At 58.7% G+C, this 19,651-nt stretch overlaps 10 protein-coding genes and 4 non-coding genes across 14 annotated transcripts; 11 read left to right on the top strand and 3 right to left on the bottom strand.

The window, feature by feature from the left end:
* Nucleotides 1–160: 160 nt before the first annotated feature.
* On the top strand, nucleotides 161–1,300 carry EHS24_001648 (uncharacterized protein; the record flags this gene model as incomplete). Its single annotated transcript, XM_028617429.1, has 1 exon — nucleotides 161–1,300. The coding sequence occupies one exon, from the start codon at nucleotides 161–163 to the stop codon at nucleotides 1,298–1,300; it is 1,140 nt and encodes a 379-aa protein (XP_028473892.1).
* A 645-nt stretch (nucleotides 1,301–1,945) lies between these two features.
* Nucleotides 1,946–2,712, top strand: EHS24_001647 (uncharacterized protein; the record flags this gene model as incomplete). Its single annotated transcript, XM_028617428.1, has 4 exons — nucleotides 1,946–2,069; nucleotides 2,111–2,433; nucleotides 2,483–2,612; nucleotides 2,660–2,712. 4 exons carry the CDS (start codon nucleotides 1,946–1,948, stop codon nucleotides 2,710–2,712), a joined length of 630 nt encoding a protein of 209 aa, XP_028473891.1.
* Nucleotides 2,713–2,957: 245 nt separating this feature from the next.
* On the top strand, nucleotides 2,958–3,072 carry EHS24_001646. Its single transcript has one exon. It is a non-coding gene; the product is annotated as a tRNA-Val (tRNA).
* Nucleotides 3,073–3,347: 275 nt separating this feature from the next.
* On the top strand, nucleotides 3,348–3,446 carry EHS24_001645. The gene has a single exon. It is a non-coding gene; the product is annotated as a tRNA-Val (tRNA).
* Nucleotides 3,447–3,825: 379 nt separating this feature from the next.
* EHS24_001644 (uncharacterized protein) lies at nucleotides 3,826–4,090 on the top strand (the record flags this gene model as incomplete). The annotated part of the gene is made up of 2 exons (XM_028617427.1): nucleotides 3,826–3,946; nucleotides 3,999–4,090. The coding sequence occupies 2 exons, from the start codon at nucleotides 3,826–3,828 to the stop codon at nucleotides 4,088–4,090; spliced, it is 213 nt and encodes a 70-aa protein (XP_028473890.1).
* Nucleotides 4,091–4,682: 592 nt separating this feature from the next.
* On the top strand, nucleotides 4,683–4,762 carry EHS24_001643. Its single transcript has one exon. It is a non-coding gene; the product is annotated as a tRNA-Gly (tRNA).
* Nucleotides 4,763–5,378: 616 nt separating this feature from the next.
* On the bottom strand, nucleotides 5,379–5,463 carry EHS24_001642. The gene has a single exon. It is a non-coding gene; the product is annotated as a tRNA-Asn (tRNA).
* Nucleotides 5,464–6,181: 718 nt separating this feature from the next.
* Nucleotides 6,182–6,772, top strand: EHS24_001641 (uncharacterized protein; the record flags this gene model as incomplete). Its single annotated transcript, XM_028617426.1, has 5 exons — nucleotides 6,182–6,197; nucleotides 6,230–6,377; nucleotides 6,413–6,468; nucleotides 6,508–6,631; nucleotides 6,670–6,772. The coding sequence occupies 5 exons, from the start codon at nucleotides 6,182–6,184 to the stop codon at nucleotides 6,770–6,772; spliced, it is 447 nt and encodes a 148-aa protein (XP_028473889.1).
* Nucleotides 6,773–7,096: 324 nt separating this feature from the next.
* EHS24_001640 (uncharacterized protein) lies at nucleotides 7,097–8,257 on the top strand (the record flags this gene model as incomplete). The annotated part of the gene is made up of 1 exon (XM_028617425.1): nucleotides 7,097–8,257. One exon carries the CDS (start codon nucleotides 7,097–7,099, stop codon nucleotides 8,255–8,257), a length of 1,161 nt encoding a protein of 386 aa, XP_028473888.1.
* Nucleotides 8,258–8,456: 199 nt separating this feature from the next.
* EHS24_001639 (uncharacterized protein) lies at nucleotides 8,457–9,409 on the bottom strand (the record flags this gene model as incomplete). Its single annotated transcript, XM_028617424.1, has 5 exons — nucleotides 8,457–8,603; nucleotides 8,647–8,719; nucleotides 8,877–9,035; nucleotides 9,181–9,272; nucleotides 9,335–9,409. The coding sequence occupies 5 exons, from the start codon at nucleotides 9,407–9,409 to the stop codon at nucleotides 8,457–8,459; spliced, it is 546 nt and encodes a 181-aa protein (XP_028473887.1).
* Nucleotides 9,410–9,680: 271 nt separating this feature from the next.
* EHS24_001638 (uncharacterized protein) lies at nucleotides 9,681–11,750 on the top strand (the record flags this gene model as incomplete). The annotated part of the gene is made up of 6 exons (XM_028617423.1): nucleotides 9,681–9,998; nucleotides 10,105–10,292; nucleotides 10,350–10,663; nucleotides 10,701–10,849; nucleotides 10,888–11,099; nucleotides 11,156–11,750. The coding sequence occupies 6 exons, from the start codon at nucleotides 9,681–9,683 to the stop codon at nucleotides 11,748–11,750; spliced, it is 1,776 nt and encodes a 591-aa protein (XP_028473886.1).
* Nucleotides 11,751–11,910: 160 nt separating this feature from the next.
* EHS24_001637 (uncharacterized protein) lies at nucleotides 11,911–13,085 on the bottom strand (the record flags this gene model as incomplete). Its single annotated transcript, XM_028617422.1, has 3 exons — nucleotides 11,911–12,397; nucleotides 12,458–12,698; nucleotides 12,905–13,085. The coding sequence occupies 3 exons, from the start codon at nucleotides 13,083–13,085 to the stop codon at nucleotides 11,911–11,913; spliced, it is 909 nt and encodes a 302-aa protein (XP_028473885.1).
* A 320-nt stretch (nucleotides 13,086–13,405) lies between these two features.
* MDV1 (Mitochondrial fission protein) lies at nucleotides 13,406–15,981 on the top strand (the record flags this gene model as incomplete). Its single annotated transcript, XM_028617421.1, has 6 exons — nucleotides 13,406–13,580; nucleotides 13,732–14,315; nucleotides 14,366–14,656; nucleotides 14,697–15,626; nucleotides 15,678–15,794; nucleotides 15,844–15,981. The coding sequence occupies 6 exons, from the start codon at nucleotides 13,406–13,408 to the stop codon at nucleotides 15,979–15,981; spliced, it is 2,235 nt and encodes a 744-aa protein (XP_028473884.1).
* A 365-nt stretch (nucleotides 15,982–16,346) lies between these two features.
* On the top strand, nucleotides 16,347–19,621 carry EHS24_001635 (uncharacterized protein; the record flags this gene model as incomplete). Its single annotated transcript, XM_028617420.1, has 6 exons — nucleotides 16,347–16,405; nucleotides 16,463–16,802; nucleotides 16,840–17,193; nucleotides 17,250–19,307; nucleotides 19,392–19,573; nucleotides 19,615–19,621. The coding sequence occupies 6 exons, from the start codon at nucleotides 16,347–16,349 to the stop codon at nucleotides 19,619–19,621; spliced, it is 3,000 nt and encodes a 999-aa protein (XP_028473883.1).
* Between the last annotated feature and the right edge of the window lie 30 nt (nucleotides 19,622–19,651).

Genomic DNA, 19,651 nt, shown 5'->3' with positions numbered 1-19,651 from the left:
AACATGATGACACTCGGTTCTGCAACCTTGCTACTGATGTGGATGTTTGACATTGACACCCAGTCCTGATCTGAGTCGAGGGGGTGCGGAATAGACCTGGCAGCACGTATATATCATGCCCTCGTCAACTATCCTCACCATACTCCACTCACACTGCAGCATGGCCAGCCCCACCACGCCCCCACCCGCTCCTCGACTTGACGAGCCAACTGACGTGGGTGCTTTCCACCCTCACGGGTGGCTCGACCCGGATATGTACCCGCATGTCATGGACACTATTCTCGACCACACCGCCCCGTTAGACATCTGCTCGCTTCGCAACACGACCAAGCACTTGCGCGAGTCCATCGATCCCTACTTGGCCCGCCACGTCGTCATCACCGCCTCACCCGATGACGATATTCCATATGAGATCCACACCCGACTCGGGTTCATCCACCTGCCGTCCCCCTTCGAGTCCGCTCCGGACTATGACAAGGAGCGTGTTGTGGACATGTACAAGCGGACGACGGTCCTCGATGTCGTCCACGACGTGGACTTTACGAAATCGAACCTTTGGTGGCTTCCGGACCCCAAGGTTGTGACGGTCCGTTACCACAAGGACAAATGGTTCCCGTGGCAGGGTGTAGAGGAGCAGGGAGAGTTTAGAGAATGGTCCAGCCTGCCCTTCACTGCCCAAAACGTTGTTTGTTTTTCCGCCGTTGATTCCCGCCTGGCTTCCTTTACCTCCTTTCCCACCACGCCGTGCAGTGAACGAACGGTGCTCACCGTGGAGTTTCTCCAGTCTATGTCGATGTCCTCTGTGCTTTTGTTCCAACCATATTTTGTCAACGATGTGGCTGAGGTTGTGGTCCATTTTATGGCCTACAAGAACCGCATGAATAAAGACGATGTCTACGATGGGACCATCAGCGAGGACGACCTTGCCGATTTGGACCCGGAGCGTGGCAAGGTACTGGGACTTCTGCAGGACATCATCATGCTCAAGTCCGGCGGCAGGGATCATCGAGCCCATGTCACCAAACCAATGTCCACCTGGGATCCTGTCATCGAGGCGAAGACCAAGTTCACCATTGTAGGCGTCGATGAGCTCCACCCCAGGTGGCTGGGCCTTCCGGACCGCCTTCCTCTAGAGGATCTTGTTAAGCGCATCCGCACTGTCCTCAAAACCGGCTTCGCCCAAGAAAAGTCACCCATGGCTGATGTCGACCTGGTCTGGCCGTCCATGTCCTTCCCCACGAAGGACGAGTATCGCCGCAGGGTTGGGGCGAGGCAGTTCCAGATGGAGACGGAGCGGTAATAGCACACAGCTTCAGACCCCCAACGTGCCACCAGGGCCGCAGATCTCAAAAGATACCTCATAGTAAACCATGCTATACCCTGTGCAAACGCCAACTGGCTGCAGACAACTACCTACCGGCGGTCAGGTTGTGACGTATCGCCAATGTTACCTGCTGCGCCGAGATGCCAAGCCGAGACTTTGCCACCGAATCCCAACAGGCCTCAAACTCACAACCCTAAATCTGGTGGGGCGTGAGACCGATCGATATCTCAACACAGCTTGCATCTGTTGTGTACATCCAACACGACGACACATAACAAAGCTATGCTCCGAACGATCTCGACCTCTGCATATAGAAACCACGGCGACACGTGCGTAGCTATAGATACCCACTGTACCCCTGTGGCAGTATTCGCCTCAAGCAATGTCCGCTGGGGGCGCACATCTGCACTTGGATCTGAGCCAAGCAAGCCGATAACTAGGCGCCAAGCTGCGTACTGTGATAGCGCCTCTTAACCGTCATGCAGTACATCAGCCCCTTATGCTGCGGGCCCCATACTAGCTCCATGACCGCCGCTTGACTGACTGCTCAATTCAAGATATATAGGATCTCACTGCTGCTGAAAACCCACTCTGCTCCCACCAAACGAACAGCAAATCGACATGTTCAAGAAATTCATCCTTGTTCTTGTGCTCAGCCTTGCCCTCGGTGTTCTGGCAGTCCAGCCCAACCAGGGACACGACATCGCAGCCCGCAACTCGGCCTTTTTCCCTCGCGCTGCTCCTTGTAAGTCACCCGAAGGCACTGTGGCACTGACTGACCTACAGGTGTCGGCCCCAACTGTGCTATTGCTGCTGGCCGAGCTCGGGCTCCTCCCACTCCCGTCCGCCCCAAGCGTGGTGCCAAGCCCTCTCCGGTCCCCACTAGCCTCCCTGCTCCTAACTGTGACTGGCATGACACTTGTACCGAAGGCTCAATCGACTTTGGCGACGCCTCCATCATCGTCCCCCGCCCGCTCGTCCCCGGTGGCGGGTCTGACAAGCCGGCAACTCCTGGTCCAGTCCTAACCGCCAACTGCACCAACCTTGCTGGTGTAGACGTGAAAGCCACGTTGGACATCAGCCAGTGCATGTACGTGCCTCCACTGAGAGTGCGTCTACTGACGCACAAGCATGCTGTCAGCTGCAGGGGCCTTGCAGTGCCAGTACAACACGGCCGGTATCGACGTCTTTGCGGGCACTTGCTCAGTCTGCTTCCTCGATGCCGACACCAAAGTCACTTGCACCTGCCTGGTTGGCCGTAAGAGCATTACCAGCACGGTCGATACCAGTGAGTGCGACAGGCTTACACGTGGCTCGGTTTGACTGACGTGTTAGGGACCTGCATTGGCAACAGTGACGGAGAGCTTACCTGCAAGGAGTCAAAGTAAGGGGATGATCAGAATTGGACATAGAACACTCTTAGGACGTAGAAGCACACATGCCTAATGGACAATGCAAAGGACAGTGCTGAATTCACAGTGGCAGGAAAGACCAGAGCACCCAGCTCGTGGCAGGAAAGACCAGAGCACCCAGCTCGCGACATTACAAAGCCAGGTTTTGCGCACTTGTACTCACTCCTCAGGGGAAGCAACCATGTGAATATCACGGTACGCTGATCATATCGTTGCTTGATGGCAAACTAGCTCAGTTGGTTAGAGCGTACGCTTCACACTGCAACTGCACCGGCATCGCCGTCTGCATCTGCATGTAAACGCGTAAGGCCGGCGGTTCGACCCCGCCGTTCGTCATTTTTGGCGTTCTGGAGAGCACGGAAGGGGTAGGTGCTACCTGCAGAGCTCCTTAAAGGTCGCAACAGTTCTCGTCTGATGTTGAGAGGTCGCCCACGTTGACGACTGACATGATACGTCGCTGTGGAGTCGGCATGAAGGAGCCCTGCTTCACCTCCCCAAAGAGACCTTGTAACTCTCACAGCCATGGCATGCGTGCTTAGCCCGCCGTACATCACAAGGAGCAAAGGAGAGTGTCCACTCATCACTGGACACGAAGAAACGAAACATAGATCGGCGATTTAGCTCAGTTGGTTAGAGCGTGTGCTTAACACTTGGACGCCCAGCGTCAAGAGTTGCGCACAAGGTCGGCGGTTCGACCCCGTCAAACGTCATTTTTGGACACTGCAGAGCCTCCTACTCCTCTTTTGCATGCGCAAGTGTGTTTGGGGATGAAAGAAACGCTGTTCTGACGTTGAAGCAGTCGGACATTAGTGGTTGCCGAAAATTCAAAAAAAAAATCACCGAAAATGGTTTCAGTGCCACACTCGTCGTCGTCCGCCATCTTGGCTTGATGGAATATAAGGCGCTTCATCTGTGATCCTTGATGGCGAGGTGGTACATCATTAGTGCGCCATCAGACACTGACAGCCAAAAGTGTCGCATTGTCAATCACGACCGCCCTTGCCTATCTGCCGCCAGCGGTTACGAGTCCGCATAAAATGGCCTCGTCAACAGCCACTCCCTCCCTCCCCCATGAACCCCACCACAACCATGCCCTGGAACGTCAACCGCAGCTACTACAGTAATCCGGACAACTGGTCGAGTCAGCAAGCCCAGTGGATGGCAGCGCCTCGCAAGTGCTGCGGCGATGTCTATGGCCAGAACAAGGGCGGTAAGAGCCATAGGAAGGAAGATTGAGGCCACGCAGACTGACTTGGGCGCAGGCTACTGTTTGGTGGGGCCCATGAATGGGTCACTCAAGTGCAAGTACTGTTTCAACGCGTGGAACCCAAAGTTTGGCACTCTCGGTTTCTAGCATGTCTATGCAGTGTCTTGGTCTAGCTTTCTGCTGCACGTGGTCGAAGTTTCCAAACATTGCCGCCTCCATCTCGTCCATTGTTCACAAGGCATGATATTTCTGAGCCTTGGCTGCAATCGAATGATCATCTTACACGATGCCAGCTCTTTGATTTGCTCTCTGTGGTAGCCGAAACCTACCTATTAATCCAACCCAGTGAATGTTGTGGCACTCCAACCCATTCGACACGAGGATCTCCCAGAATACGTGCAAAACCGAAATCCCAGGTGAGCCCTTCGTCTCGTCTGCCTTTCCTAGGGAGTCGAGGGCTGTTGTCCGGGGCGCTTATGACAAAGCTTCCGTCTGTCAATATGACTACTGTTACCACTCTCGTCATGATATCAGTGACAACTGAAAGCGAAAACACAGACATCGGAGGTCATTTTGTCTTCCCACTGTCCTCCGGCGCCAATCCTCCGGCGACATTGCCTTTCATCCTCGATGACTGCCAGCCTTCCGCTGTGTCGTTTCCACCGCATCAACAGGTGTTAACTGGCATGCATGAGAGAGGAGAGGGCGCGGCGACACAGCTAAAAAGCCATGCATCAAAACACCGTTGGTGAAACGGTATCATGCGTCGTTGCCAAGTGCAAGCTCGACGCGGCAGGGGTTCGACTCCCTTACGGTGTATATCCGCGTCCTTGAGCCTCCTCAAGGGCCTTACCTTTTGCCTACAGGCCCTCCTGGACTCCCGTGAGGGTTGAAAGGTCTGTGAGGGTTGTCATGTTGTTGAATGAGGCGGTTGGAGCCATTGTCAGCAAGTCAGGCGGGCGATGGCGGAACGACTCACCACATCATACTTTCTCCGGCCTGTCAATACCGCCAAGGTGCGTCCCCTTGGAGAGATACGGTGTGCTCTGGTGTCTGGATAGGCCCTGTGATGGTCGCTTTACGTGGTGACGTGGTGGATTCTGCGAGGGCCGTGTCGCGGCTCGAACAGCCACAGTAATAGTGAAAAGTGGGTGGTTCGTCTCCAGCTTCTGGCCACACGTTCGTCTCCTTACGTCCGTCCACCCTTTTACTTCGGCCCACAAGGCCCCTGGTTCTACAGTCACCAGAACCCAAGGAGAGTTAGGGAGTTCTCTCGTCATGCCATACACCCAATTGAGGAATGCGCTGCTGAGCCAGGACCAGTAGGCGGATTTTCAACCCACCCTCATCCTGCAAACTCTCCTCTTCTTCCATTGTCCGTAGACGACGTCAAACCACCACGCAGATGCGTCTCTGGGCCAAAAGAGAAGGTATCCTACCCCACCAGGGCTCGAACCTGGGACCTCGGAGTATGTAAGCAAGTAACAGCTCCACGCGCTAACCAACTGAGCCATAGGGTAGTTGGTGTTGGTCTTTCTGAGATGGCAAGAAATTCGCCGGGAGACTGATGACCTCGCTTTGCCCTGGTCGACAGGCAGCTGGACCTTGTAAGGTGCATCCCTAGTACAAAAAGTATCGTTTACATTGATAGCAAAGCTGCAGTGGCTCGGAAAGGCCTTCTGGTAAGAAGAACGCAGGTTCCCTCCAGACCGCCACATCCAACTTTTAACCGCCACTGGCAGGGGTTCCAGGGGTTCCGCCTTCCCCAGGAAACAAGTTGCGCGCTCCTGTTCATCTAGTCACACTCTTGGCCCATTGGACCACTGTCTACGTTTACGTTCACATAGTGCACATCAGAGAGGGAGCATACGCAGACTACGATCTCGCGTATCACCTTCGGCAGTGCTGGGCCTTGGACGATGATTCCGCCAGGCACTGCGCGACATTGAGCTCCTGGCTGCTCCTGGCATCGCCTAATGCCCCAAGAGTGCAAGAGATCTGTGTACCTTGGTCTGACAGGTTACTGTACTACTTTTAAGTAGACCTACGTACTCGGTGGTCCACGTGTGGCTGGTGTCTGTTTCGGTGAGCAACGTTGTCACAAGCTGACGGTGGGTGGGGTCGCGGAATGTACAGTCAACGTGACTAACCTGTTTTCTCCGGTGGACGATATATAACGTTCATCTACAGCCCGCATTCTGTTCCATATTCTGTTCAAACTCTCAAGCAACACGCACTATGAGCCCCACCAAGAGTACGTCTGGAACCAATGAATGCTCATGCAAGTTTCGACTCCTTTCCAGCCCCTCAGCTGGAACACGAACATGCCAGCCCCGGATGTCCCCGCTTCGGCTCTCGTTTACAAGTTTGCCAGAATGGAGCTGAAGTTCGACACCGATGCGATGCGCGGCAAGGGTTTGGCCCCATACCTAATGTGGGCTGCCTCCTCGTGGCTGACACTGACGGCAGTACGATCCACCCTGGCACCGAGCAGAACACTGAAGAGTTCTGCACGTCGTCTTATGGTTAGTATACATATGCGGCAGCGGGTGACTGACAGGCAGATGGTCAAGTCCTATTCGAAGGGGAAATCATGGGCCGCACTGGGACAGTCGCCATCTACGAGCGTGGCACCACGTCCAACGGTGACGTCAATGCTGAATGGGTGATTGCCACTGGAACCGCTTCGTAGGTCGACTGGTTGCTACCCGTTGCTAACTGATCAGTGGTCAGCTCAAGGGCATCAAGGGGCATGGCGGCTACGCGCTGAAGGCCGGGAACGGGGGCAAGACCATTGCTGGCCACCTTGAAGTTGACTTCGATTCGTGAGGAGATGTCGGCCAAGTCGCCCCCCAGACCGACGAGAGCTTTCTGGCCACCTGTGTGTAGTCGATTAGTGGATGGATGGATGTCGGAGACGAGGAGACGCGGAGACGGCTCTACTCCATGTGCGGGACGAGAAACCAAGTATGCAGATGAAAATGACATTCGCTGGTCGCGTTAGTGGTTTTGGAACACGCCCCCTCTGCGCGCCGATCAGTTGACTCAACCCCGCACACGCGCGCCTCCACTTTCCATCCCCGCATTCCAGACATGGCTTTCTGCTTTCGTCGTCCTGCTTCTTCTCTCCTCACCATCACTCATTGCCTCACGATGCCGCCAGTCGTGGGTGGCCATAAGCGCTCGCGTAAAGATAAACCACAAGCCTCCCCGCAGCAAGCTCACGAGCCCCGCGTCACCATCAACCACACTGCTTTCCCATACATCATCAGTGATGTCATCACGTTCAGCTCGCGTCAAGCTCTCCTCAACCTTCGCCAGACCTCCAAGATGATGCGCACCCGAGTCGATGCTATTCTGTCTCACCACTTGCGCTTTGAGTTTGTCGACCCTACCCGCCCTACTGCTGCCCAGCTCCCGGCGTATTATCGAGGCCCTCGCACCCAGAACTACGAAGGAGACGAGGAAATTACAGGCAAGCTGGTCGTCACTCTCCCCGACGGATCACCCCTCCCTGCCTACACTCTTTGCAACAACTACCAACCGGGACCAGCAACCCTAATCCAGCGTGCAGTGCGCAAGCGCTTCGAGGCCTCCCTCGCCCATACCCGCGTCGTTGACATTTTGGACTGCTCAGAGGTTCCCTTCGCCCGTGCACTTTCCGATGTTCCAGTCGCGCGCTTCATCCCCGATGATCACGGCCGCCACTCCGCGATCTGTCCCGTCAAGGCTCGCAAGTGTGTTGCATTCACCTCTGTAATTGGAAAACGTAACAGCACCTATTGGATTGGTAGCCTCCCTCCTCTACTCCCACGCACGGTCGAGCGATACGTCATCAACCTCGAAGTCAACCCAGACACGTACTGTGCCAACAGCCTCACCCACACTTTCGACATGTCAACTTTCCTGGACAGCCTTCGAAACCTCCCTGAACTCGTCATCATATTCTCCACGACCGACCGTCAAGTCCCCACGCACCCCGGCCACAGGCCTGCAGCCGTGCCGCCTCCTCTCGGCTTGCTGCGCAGCTTCTCCCTTAGGAGGACCGAGTTCCCTCACATCAAAATCACCTTCGTCGGCGCTCTTGCTCTCAATCCCAAATGCTTTGGCTTCTTGGACGACATGGGCGAGGACACCCTCCAGGTAAAGCTTCAAGCCCGTATGGATGAGGAGGCGGTGGCCCATCACGCGCGTCCGTACGTCGCGCGCAAGGTGAAGAGCCTGCCCCTCCCTGGCCCCATCACCTTCATGACGCTCAACGAGTATCGCGAGACGCTCACCCCCGAAGACTTTGCCGTCGAGATGGTTCAGTGAGGAAGGAAACACCTGTCTGGTTGGGCTGAATTGCATGTTGGGTGTTGTACATAGCATAGTTTGAACAAAGTCTGTACATCTGTAGCCTGTGGATGGTATCATCATCGTCATGTCGTCACGCACCATCAGCAGCAAACACGAACACAATACATCGCTCTTCTATCAGCTAATCGTATCTTCTTAGGTTTCCGTACAACTTCTAGTGGCATGCCAGGCCACGAGCAGAGCTTCCATTCAGAACACTGTTGAGGTCGAGCTGCCCTTCATACACGAGGTGACCGAGGAATGCACCGATGACGATGGCCGAGCAGAGGTAGGTGTTGTACGTCATGGCGACGAGCATGAGCTGGACACCGAAGTCAGGGCTAGTTCGCAGTTATGAGACTCACAAAGTACGAGATGGCAACCGATGCCGCATACATGGCCGCACGGCGGACGCGGGCCGAGAGGGGGACGTCGGTGCTGCGTTATCAGTTGTTGTCCTTCCGAGCATCCTCCAATAAGATCCGGGGTGGAGTGCAGGACCGACGTTCCGCCATCCAATGCTCTGGGTGCTATAGAGCACTGCGGAAGAGTGCACTACGCGTTCCCTGGCGGCAGCACCCGATGATCAACTCACACGCCAAGCTTGCCCGATTCGTCTGTCGGGACCGCAGAGTAGCTGGCCACCGTCGGCGGACGGGGCTGAGCGGCGAGCTCGGCGGCGAGTCCCCGTTCATACTTGCGCGAGTGGGCGAGGAGGGCCGCATAGCCGACCGAGATTGCAATGATGGCAAAGCTGAGGGGTTTGTTAGCTGCTGCGAACAGCCAGCTGCGGCGCGGCGTTGCCTGTACAGCGCGCGGTGATAAACGGGATATGGTGGCGACGAGCTTGAACCCCGTGCAAAAGACACGGCGCACGACGAGGAGATCAAAGGACATACCAGGAGAAGACCATTCCCGCCCAACCGGAAACGTGCCAGGAGCGAAAGACGACGCATGTGTCGGCGACCTGATGGTTCCACAGCATGTTCATCTGTGAGCGGACGGACGTCAGCTCGTGGTGACGGTAGTTGAGCTCTTGGCAAGGGCACGCACGCTGCACTTGGCCATCGGCGTGTCGTTGCTGGGCATATCATGCCCGCCGTGTCCGCTGTGGTCGCCGTGGTCCATTGTGTTCAAGTGTATAGCCTGTGTTGTGAGAGGATTGCGAGGAACGAACAGAGCGTTGTTGAATGTTGGCAAGGTTCGACAACGTTCATTAGTACTCTTTTCCAAATAAGATTAGCAACATTCTTGTTAATCGCCACCCACGTCCCCCGAAGGTCACGTGACTCGGGTTCTTCCGGTGGTCCGCTCGTCTGCCATGCAAGACCACAAAAGTCAATGAAAGTTGGCCACACACTTTACACCAGTCCACTTCGACCACTTCATCACCAGCATCATGCTCGCCGCCCGGCTAGCCCGACACGCTGCCGGGACGTCTCAAGTCGCCCCTAAACTCTTGAGGGCATCACCCGTGTCTGTTCGAGGCTCGCGTGCGTTCACATGGTCGCCCATCGCGCTCAACAAGCCGAAGCGGATCCTGGTGCGCGGAAGGCATGTAGCTGTTCCAGACGTCGACTACCTGGGCCAACCCCTTGCGGATTTTGCAAAGACACTTCGTCAACAGGACCCATATGATCGTATTAGGTTCACCCCTCCCCCGTCTGTCAGATCCGGTGTGGGGCTCTCCGGCGACTACCAAATGGATGGTTACATTGTGAGTCCGCTGCCGAAACTTGAGCTTCCCTCTGCACATGGCTTCAGTCGCCCTTCAACCTCAGATGTAATGAAGCCGTATCACCTGTGGATCCTGACTATCACAGTATGATGCACTGGGAACTGGTGGTATGACATTATCAAAGCACCTCATCCCGTGTTACAGCGTCCACTTCTATATCGACCGGCACCTCAACATAACATATGACCGTAGATACCCCTCGGGTTGGCGCAGGAGTGGCTTAACATGGTCTATGTTCAACATCGCTGCAGTGGGCAAAGAACACTGGGCACAGTGAGTACCCTCGTCTTGGACCGCGGTTGGCAGAAGACTCACTGACACCAAAACCAGCGGTGCCATGCTGCTTCACTACAGCCAGCACGAGCGAGAAACGCTTATACCTGGCGCCCTGGAAGGCAACGAATTGTACGAGACGTCCTTACTCGATGATGGCCGCTTTGACGGGAATGTGCCACTCTTCGCCCGACCACCACCTGCTCTGGGTCGTGGCGCGGCAGACAGGATTCGCCAGATGCAGCCCTTTTTAGTGCGGCCCTCCCCACGGTTGTTAGAGGCACCCGAGGCAAAAGGAGACCCTGTGAGTTTGCTCTATCACTCTGTCCCGTGGCTTATGCATCAGATGGCCTATGCATTCCCTCACTACCGTGAGTTCTAGATCAGTGATACCCAGCTAATCTCAAGGTGTCGTCTACAGAGTCGTAACGGACGATGGAGGAACGCATGTGTTTGACCCGGCCTACATGAAAGGAGGAGGCCGCTTGAATGATGAGCCGGTCAAGAGTATTGGACCTCATTCCGCCAGGGCTCGTCTACCTGGTGACACTGGTCGTGTACGTATGAACGTCGCGCGCCGAGCTAACAACGACAGTGGAAGGTGCCGTTCTACATCGGTTCCGCATCGGGGGACAATAGCAAAGAAATAGCTGGCTACAACTACCTGGACGAGCCCGCCGCCGCAGAGTTCCATAGGGTTGTCCTGCAGACAATGCAGGCCGAGATGTCGCCCGACACCTGGGAAAACCCTCACATGTTTCCCCTCAACGACCCGACACATAAACGAGCTGCAGCAGTACCGGTCCTGTGAGCTGATCCGCACATGCTGCGCGACTGCGCTTGAGGCAGAAGCTGACGGACAGAAACCATTGGATTACGGTTGTGCATCAGAAGAATACCGACGAAGTGCCCCCACCGCCATTGTTCTTTACTCGTCCACCACCCCCTCCGCCGGTTCTCTCGGCGCATTTGCTCACGAAGTCGCCACCCCCGAAGCGCCCCGTACGGCCCATACAGAAACCGCCCGCGGCACCAGTGCGGACACCCCTCAACCCCAACCTCTTTAGGTCCGATCAGAGCCGCCACAAGGTCACAAGAAATGTGAACGACGCGCTCCGCGACAGGGTCCAGCAGCAGCAGGCTTCGGCGCGGACAACACCAAGGGAGGCCGCCGAAAAGCGTCTGGCAGGGAATGGCCCCCTTCCAACAGTCGATGAGATGCACGACTACAAAGGCTGCTATGCAGTCTTCGACCTCGAGCCACGACCTGAATACCTCATCTATGCGCGCGCAAAGGATATCGACAATGAGATCAAGACGCGATACCTCGAGGAGTCGTTTGCCGCCCACCCGGACAAGGGAGGCACCACCGAGGACATGGCAAAGATCAACTTGGCATACGAAAGGGTTGAAACCGTTGCCAAGCGCATCGCCTACCACAACAAGACAATAAAATAGATTCTAGCCGCCCATGGCTGGTACAAGCATGCACATACATCACCCACGTCCAGACTCTCCAATCTCATATCTCCCATGACCTGTCTGATATGCTTGTTGCGAAACGAGGCCACAGTTTGTCCAACGTTTGACGGTTAACCCTCAAATGTCCTTCACACGTTCATCCGTCGAACGCCGTCTGGAGGTAAGTCACAAAGGCAGCCGCAACCTCTGGCTCAGTCCACACACCCGCGCTACGGGCATTGGACCTCTGAGCCTGGGTCTGGGCAGCCTCGAACGCGCGCTTGTGGCGCTGTAGCTCAGCAAGCGTGGGTCGCCTGTTGGGCGGGAGTTGGAGGACGAGAGAGCCTGGGGACAGTGCCGGCGGGGAAGGGACTGGGAAAGTGGTCGCACCCGGTGCAGCCGTGAGGTGAGCGAGGAGGGCCGAGACGATGGCAGTCGTGGTGGTAGTCAACGTCTGCAGGGTGCCAGCTGGTGGGACTGGGCGATGGGCTGCGGCCGCTGTTGGCGCCTTCTTCACGCCGGTCGTAGCTGCTGCCCAGATCTGGTCGGCCGGGAGGTCCTCGTCCCATGGGACCGTAAAGAGGGGGCTGTCCCATCGTACCATGGACGAAGGCTCCTCGTAGCGCTGTATCAAGTTGTCAAAGCTGCAAATTGTCAACAGTGCTACACACTGTGTCTCTTGTTGCCAGCACCTTGGTACTCACGTCTCCTGGGCATACTTGTCCTCCTCGGACCTTGCATCGTGCCATTCCTTGCATTTTCCGGGCGGAGCAGCGATACGGACAGTTGCTACGCGCACGCCGGCCTCGCGGGCTGCACAGTAGAGCTGGTACCGAAAGCCCTTGATGTAGTTTGCAGAGTCAACAATGGTGATCGTGCTGGGGTTGAGGGAGCGTGTGGCTGCCGTGAAGAGCGAAGCGCGGGCAGGCTTCTCGGCCCGTGAGTCTGGTTTGTTAGTCCAACCATACAGATGTAGATCAAGTCTCTGCCGGTCGCTGCCCGAGACGGACGGGTCGGCTGTCTGGCGGCGACACTCTACGAGAGGGAAGGGGAATGATGAAAGACGCCGCCGAGGCGACTGAACCAAACCAGTACTCCGTCGAGGAGCCCAGAAGCACGGACAGGGAGCTGCGCGACGCTCGCTCACTCACCGTCGTATGCCGAGCGTGTAACGTGCGAGCCCTCGTCATCCACCACGACAATGGTGAAATTTGAGCCGCTGCTGCCCGAGGCAACAGCGACGGCGGCACGGCGCTCAAAGTCGGCGGCGAGTTCGCGTGCGCGTGTTGTCTTTCCGGAGCACGGGAATCCGGATATGGTGACGAGAGCCATCCTGAAGGTGATGGACAAGAGGAGCGCGACGCCGAGAAGGAGGAGGTGACTGACGTCGAGGCGTCATGGCTCCGCGAAATGTAGCGCCTGGCCATTGACTTTTCGATTGCTCCGCGGTCGATTACGCGCGTCTCTCGGTCGTGTTCTCTTTCCTCCCAGCCCCAGGCTTCCCTTGTTTCCGCTCCGTCACCCACATCGCACATTGCTCGCGTCCTTACCTCGTCGCCATCGTCACTGTCATCGCCAACGACGACCCAGCTGTGTACACCCCGTCGCGACGTCTTGCCAGAGAGCATTGCAGTCCAGCCCCACCGCTCCACATGCCGCCCCGCAACGACGGGCGGCGCGAGACGGCCCAGACCTCGTCGGTGCCCTCGGCACTCTCGACTTTGTCGTCTGCGGCCAACGGCACATTCTCCCTCGCCCGTGAAGCCGTCATGGCCTCGGTTGCGCCAGACCATCGCCGCTCAGAGAGCATCCGCATCCTTACAGACTGTGAGTGTTTACCGTGCATGCCGTCGTGGAGGGCGGAGCGGAGCACGTCGGGCCCACCGAACGGGCTCTCACCCTTACCCGGAGTCGCGGACGCTCATTCGCCGCTGCTGTCCACCATACCATGCCCCGAGACACACCACTGACAACCTAGTGGCCCCGTCACTCATGCAGTCCAAGTACACCACACCGAGGGGCACGCCGCCGCCTTCCCTCGGTGCCCGTCAGCCGCGCGCTCCTCGACAGTCTCTGCTCCGGTTTCCGGGTACGTCTCGGCCCAAGCCGCCCCAGACATCCACCGCACTCGCCATCCTGGAGAATGCCGAAGGTCTCTCGCGGCTCTCATTGAATGTGACCGCTGCTGGGCCTAGCGCAGACGGGTCGTCGTCTGTCTCCCTCATCCGGGGATTCCGGGCAACGATCCCCAGCTCCGAGTTGAGCAAGTCGCGCCGTCGCTTGCTCCGTGGCGAAATCACCGACGCCGACATGGGCGACGAAAAGCTCGGCCTCAAGAAGCTCGGCGACCGCGCACGTGGTCTGCTCACCGAGGGTGAAGAGGATCACGACCTTGAGAATGACAGCGAGCTGGGCGTCGGGCGTAAGAGTCGTCGCAGGAAAAAGAAACGCGATGCGAGGCGCGAGTCGGCTGCCCACCACGAGACCAAGCTTCATCTTGAGGACCTCCTGGTCCAGGCAGACGAGATCGCCCAGGACAAGGACAATCTGGCTGTCAGGCAGGTGCGTCTACATTGCTAACGACAAAATTACATGCCCGCTGACACTCCCAGTCTCTCATACACGCAGAGATCTACGAGGTTGCCGCCAAGATCGATGCCCTCGAGGAGATTCGCAGGCGACTGGAACAGTCGCTCTTGAAGCTGCAAGAGGAAGGGTTGGAGCTAGACGATGAGCTCGAAGGTGTGCAGGAACTCATGGCATCGCCGCTCGTAACCTCGGCAGCTGGCACCAAGGCGCTGCCGCCCTCTGTCACTCCGCCCGCAAAGAGCTCGCGCCGGCGCAAGGGACCTGCGTTCCTCCCCTCTGAGCACGACGAGCTGCCGTCTGGCGTTGCCTTCATGGTGAATTGACACTACAATGTATCATACACTAACCCTACAGACTATGGAGGGTCACCTGGGACCTATTACAGGACTCGACTTTGACGAGCCATACGGCCTGCTCGTGACCGCCGGCCAGGATGACATTGTCAAGGTCTGGGACCTGTGCGACGGCGAGCAAATCGGCGAGCTGCGTGGACACAAGGGCTGTGTGAAGGCGGTTCAGGTCGAGGACACACTGTGTCTCACTGGTGGCGCTGATGGTGCCGTGCGCCTGTGGGACCTGCGTCTCGTCGAGGACTACGAGGACAAGCTTTCGCGCCAACAGATCGAGGCCCGGGGTCAGCCCGCCCTCGACCGCATCGCGGAGCAGAACGAGCAGGACGATGACGAAGAGAATGTGGGTGCCGATGCGGCTGGTGGACCATGCGTCCGCACGCTCGAGGGCCACAGCAAGAGCGTCACCTCCCTGTACTACGAGGACTCGACTCTGGTCACTGGTTCGTCGGACAAGACGATCCGTCAGTGGGACGTGACCACTGGCCAGTGTGTGCAGACCATGGACATTCTGTGGGCCATATCCAACCCCCCGGCTGCACCGGCTACGCCGCGCAAGCCCCGCCTGCGACACAGGAGCAGCACCTCGTTCGGCAGTGTGCAGTACGACGACATTTTGCCCAACCTCTCGTCTCCCCTGTCCACCCTCGAGGCTGCTGAGCCACCATCGACTGCCTCTCTCCTCTCGGGCCAGTTTGCCGTCCCCACCCCGCCGTTTTCGGACGGTACTTGGGATATGTACCAGGACTTTGTCGGTGGACTCCAGTTCTGGGGTTACGCCCTCGCCAGCGGCAGCGGCGACGGCGCTGTCCGTATGTGGGACATGCGTACCGGCCAGGCCCACAGGACTCTTACCGGCCACACCGCGCCGGTTACTAGCCTCCAGTTCGACGAGCAGTACATCGTCTCGGGCTCGCTGGACAAGACTATCAGGGTGGGTTGACAGCTTTGCCTGCCTGCCAGGGCCTTTAGCTGACTTTCTCAGATATGGGATCTCCGTATGGGCGCCGTCGCCGAGCTGCACAGGTACGAGTACCCGGTCACGGCCGTGCAGTTTGACAGCCGCAAGGTCGTCGCGTGTGTGGGCGAGAATGGCATCGAGGTGAGTTCAGCTTCCTCACTGCGAGATAGACATGAGCTGACATTTCAAGGTGTACAACCGCACGACACTCGCACACACGCGCTTGGTGGTCAACGGACACACCAAGCCTGCCGAGCGGATGCGTTTCATCGACAAGTATCTCGTCAGTGGTGGGCGCGATGGCTGCGCCAAGGTGTGGGCCATGTAAATGCATCAGAGTCATCGGAAGCGAAACGAGAGTGAGAGGGCGAAATGTGTGGCAGGGCGAGCACTAGGAGAAACCCGCATGGCGGCATTCTGGGGCGGCGATGGCAGAACTGTGACCAGGATGGAGAGCAAGGAAGCGTAAAGTTGGCATTGCACGTCTCGGTTTAAGTGCATGTGGCCTTGAGCCTGCAGAGCTTGATGTTTGCATTCCTCCTCGCACCAGTCGAGGCCTTTGCCAGCCACCCCTGGGTGCACGCACCCCGCGCCGGTGGAGGTGCGCGTATTAACTTTGGCCGGTTTTGTGTTGGTGATGATAGTCTTGGCCATCGTCTCCCCTTGCTCCTCACCCACCTCTCACTCACCACCATGGCGCCATTCGCGCTTGACTGGCCCACCGCGGCGGTCATCCTTGGCCTCGCCGCCTTGTGGGTATACCACTCGGGGCAGAACCAGCATGCCGCCTGTAGGTGTCACGACTGTAGCCGGATCCGCGCGGGACATGTCCCAACACCAACACCAACGGTCATCGCGACCTCGGCCCCAGCAATACAGGCTGTTGCAACCCCGGTTCCGAGCACGAGTCCCAGCCCCGTCGTACCCGTGTTCCCCTCTGCTCCGGCCGCGTCTCTGGTGAGCCCGTGTCCTACGCCCCCACTGGAGATTGTGCCGCCGAGCCTGGTTGGCTTTGCCGAGGAGAAGGCCCAGCAGGTGCAAGACGAGCAAGACGAGCAAGACAGGACGGCAACTCGTATCCTCGCGCCGACGCCTGTACAGGTTCAGCGGGTGGCCAGTAGTCTTCCTTGTGCTGCTGAGTACAACGAGGTATGTTCTCGGCCTCAACTCTCCGCCTGACTCCTAGACACCCAGGCGCAGTCCCCTTCAACCTCTGGACACCGATTTCCGCGAAGTTGAGGTCCCGTATACTCCTCCCTCTGTCCCCCACCCGTCAAGCTCGGCCTCAGACTGGCGCGCTCAGCGTGACACGTCCGCTTCATCCTACTCATCTGGACCATCCGCGTCAGCAACGGCCTCTGTGACCTCGTCCCAGTCGCCCGTGGTGCGCCCGTTCGCAGCTCAAGCGTCCCCCGCGACGTCTACACCGGGTACCAGCCATGAACGGCCCTCGAAGAAGTTTGAGCTAGGAAAGAAGCGCGGTGACTTCCATTGCAAGGACTGTGACAGGTGGTATGGCACACAGAATGCGTTGTTGCAGGTGAGTGACTGCGGGTCAAGCTCCCGACTCGCACCAATTGTGTTGACCTCTTGTAGCACAAAATCGACAGCCACATGCTTAAGTCGGACCGCAGCGACATTGGTCGTCCTTTCCCCAAACACCAGGTGCAATTCCACTGCCCGCTGTGTACGAAGGCGTACAATACCGACGCACACCTTCAGCAACATTTGGCGCACGTCCACATGGTCATTGAGCAGCAGAAAAATCAGGAGTGGTCGTCTGGGTCTGGAACTGGCAGCACTAGGAAGGATGCCAAGGCTACCAAGCCTGATCCTCAGGTGATGTCGTCTCCGGCCTCTCAGATGAAGACGTATGCCGAGCGTGCTCTGGAACGCGCAGCACGGCGCCGCGGCGAGGTTCCCAACGGCCGACCCAGCACCCCCGAGAGGCACTTTGCCTGTCCCTCGTGTCGCGCCACGTTCTCCACCACAGACGAGTTGACGGCACACGCTGCCGATCCCTTTGCCCATGGCTCGCAAGATAGCCCGCATTGGCCATCCCTCGAGCGCGGCAGGCAAGAGGGTACGGAGCCTCCTCCTCCGCCCGCCGCCGACGATTGGGAAGCCCTTGCCCGTGAAGGCCGCAACCCTCTTCCTCCGCTCACTGTCACGCGTTTGACTGCCAACCTCGGTGGTATCAAGGCTCGTGTGGGCCACTCGTGGGCTGATTCGGACGAGGAGGGCGAAGAGGCAAGCGACCGCCTGCCCGAGACGCCTCCCCATGTCTCGCGGCACATTCGCAGCAACTCTGTGCCATGGGGAGGTCCCGATTCTCCGGCAGCCTCTCTTATCGCCGTTGAGGAGCTTGAGGTCGCCAGTGTAGTGAGCACGGATGACTGGCGCCGCACGCACGCCGCCACGCCGCCGCCGCCCGCCAGCCCCGACGTGACTTTTGCGAGTAACGCTGCTCTCGACTCTTCACCCGAGAGGAGCCCGCGCCTCGCTCTGGCACTGGACATTGCGCCCGAGATTGAGATCCAGCCCGCCATGTCTCCCGAGGTGGTGATGGCTGTTCTGGAGATTGAGACGCTGGTACATGCCGAGCCCAGGACTGCCGCCGATGTCTCGCCTGAGATCGCCAAGGCGGTTCTGAAGACGCCAGCAAAGCATGGCAACGACCTCCTCCTCCTCAAGACCCCAGCTCGCGTGGCAGATAACAGTGCGGGAGGGTTCACCCCAGGTTTCACCCCTGGTGCATCCGTCGATGCTGCTGGCGCGGGTGAGTCGCCGGGATTCTCCTTCACGCCCACCCCGCACAAGTTCTCGTGGTCGCGCTCGCACTCGCACGACACCACCCCGTCTCGGCGTGGAAGCCAGCCGCAGTCGCCTGCGTCCCCCGCGTCCCCGGCCCCCGAGTCGCCGAGCCGCTCCGTCTCGCCGGCAAAGTCCTGGGCTGTGCCTCTGGAGCGCATCACCTCGACCACCTCGAACGCCAGCCACGTCTCGAACGCGTCCCACGCGTCCGCCTCGTCAAGCTCCATCTGGGGCCCACACGCGGGCGCAGGCAAGTACTTTCGGGGCGGACTCGTCCTCGACGCCCCGCCCAGCCCAGCCAACGAGCCGGCGCCCGGCGCCGGTGCTGGAGCCACGTACTCTGCCACGTCGGGCAAGAAGGTGCTCCCCGGTTGGGAAAACTGGCCCATCCAGGCGCAGCACGCGCCGACGTCCCAGTCCCCCGCGGTCAGCCACGCCGCGGCCGCCAACGCGGCTATGGAGCCGTCCAAGGCCGTAGCCAAGGCCAATGCGGACAAGGAGAACCGCAAGCCTGCCGCCGTGCCACAGTACGGGACCATCACGCAGATCAAAAAGGCCACGCCGCCCCCGCAGGCCCCGCAGCCGCAGCAGCAGCAGCCAAAGCCCAAGGCCAAGCCCGCCCCTCTGACAGCCGCGACGGGCCCCAAGTCCCAAGCGTCCAGCGGCGGCAAGGTCCCCAACCCGTCCTTTACGGTGCCCCGCGGCGGCGTGCAGCCGATCTACGACGGCTGGATGTCCCTCGACGACGCGGCGCGCCACCGCGCCGCGTCCCCCGCCAGCTCCGCCACCAACTCGAACGGCACGTCCACGCGCGGCCCGCGTTCCAAGGCTGGCCACAAGGTGAGTGTTCAGAAGAAGCGTGTTCAGACGTTTCAGACGTCCGTGTGGGCGTCGGCGCCGGCACTTGCTGATACATGTCAACAGGTCAAGGCGGAGCGAGCCGCCGCCGCCGCGGGCGACAACAAGCCCAATGGCAAGAAACCCAAGTGGGACAATGGCGCCGGCGCCGGCGCTGCCGCCAAGGCTGGTGGTTCGTGGAGTGCGCCCGCGCCCGCGCCCGTCCCCGCCGCCGCGGCTGCGGACGACGACGACATGTATGGGGGTTGGTGAGTTGTCGCCTGCCTCCGCGGCCCCCACATGGTTCAAGGGTGTAACCCATACCTCATAGCTCATAGCATCCGACC

Source organism: Apiotrichum porosum, assembly GCF_003942205.1.
Source record: "Apiotrichum porosum strain DSM 27194 chromosome Unknown scaffold_11, whole genome shotgun sequence".
Classification (NCBI taxonomy): Eukaryota; Fungi; Basidiomycota; class Tremellomycetes; order Trichosporonales; family Trichosporonaceae; genus Apiotrichum; species Apiotrichum porosum.
The sequence above is the reverse complement of the archived record's forward strand: the minus strand, read 5'-3'. Positions and strand labels throughout refer to the sequence as shown.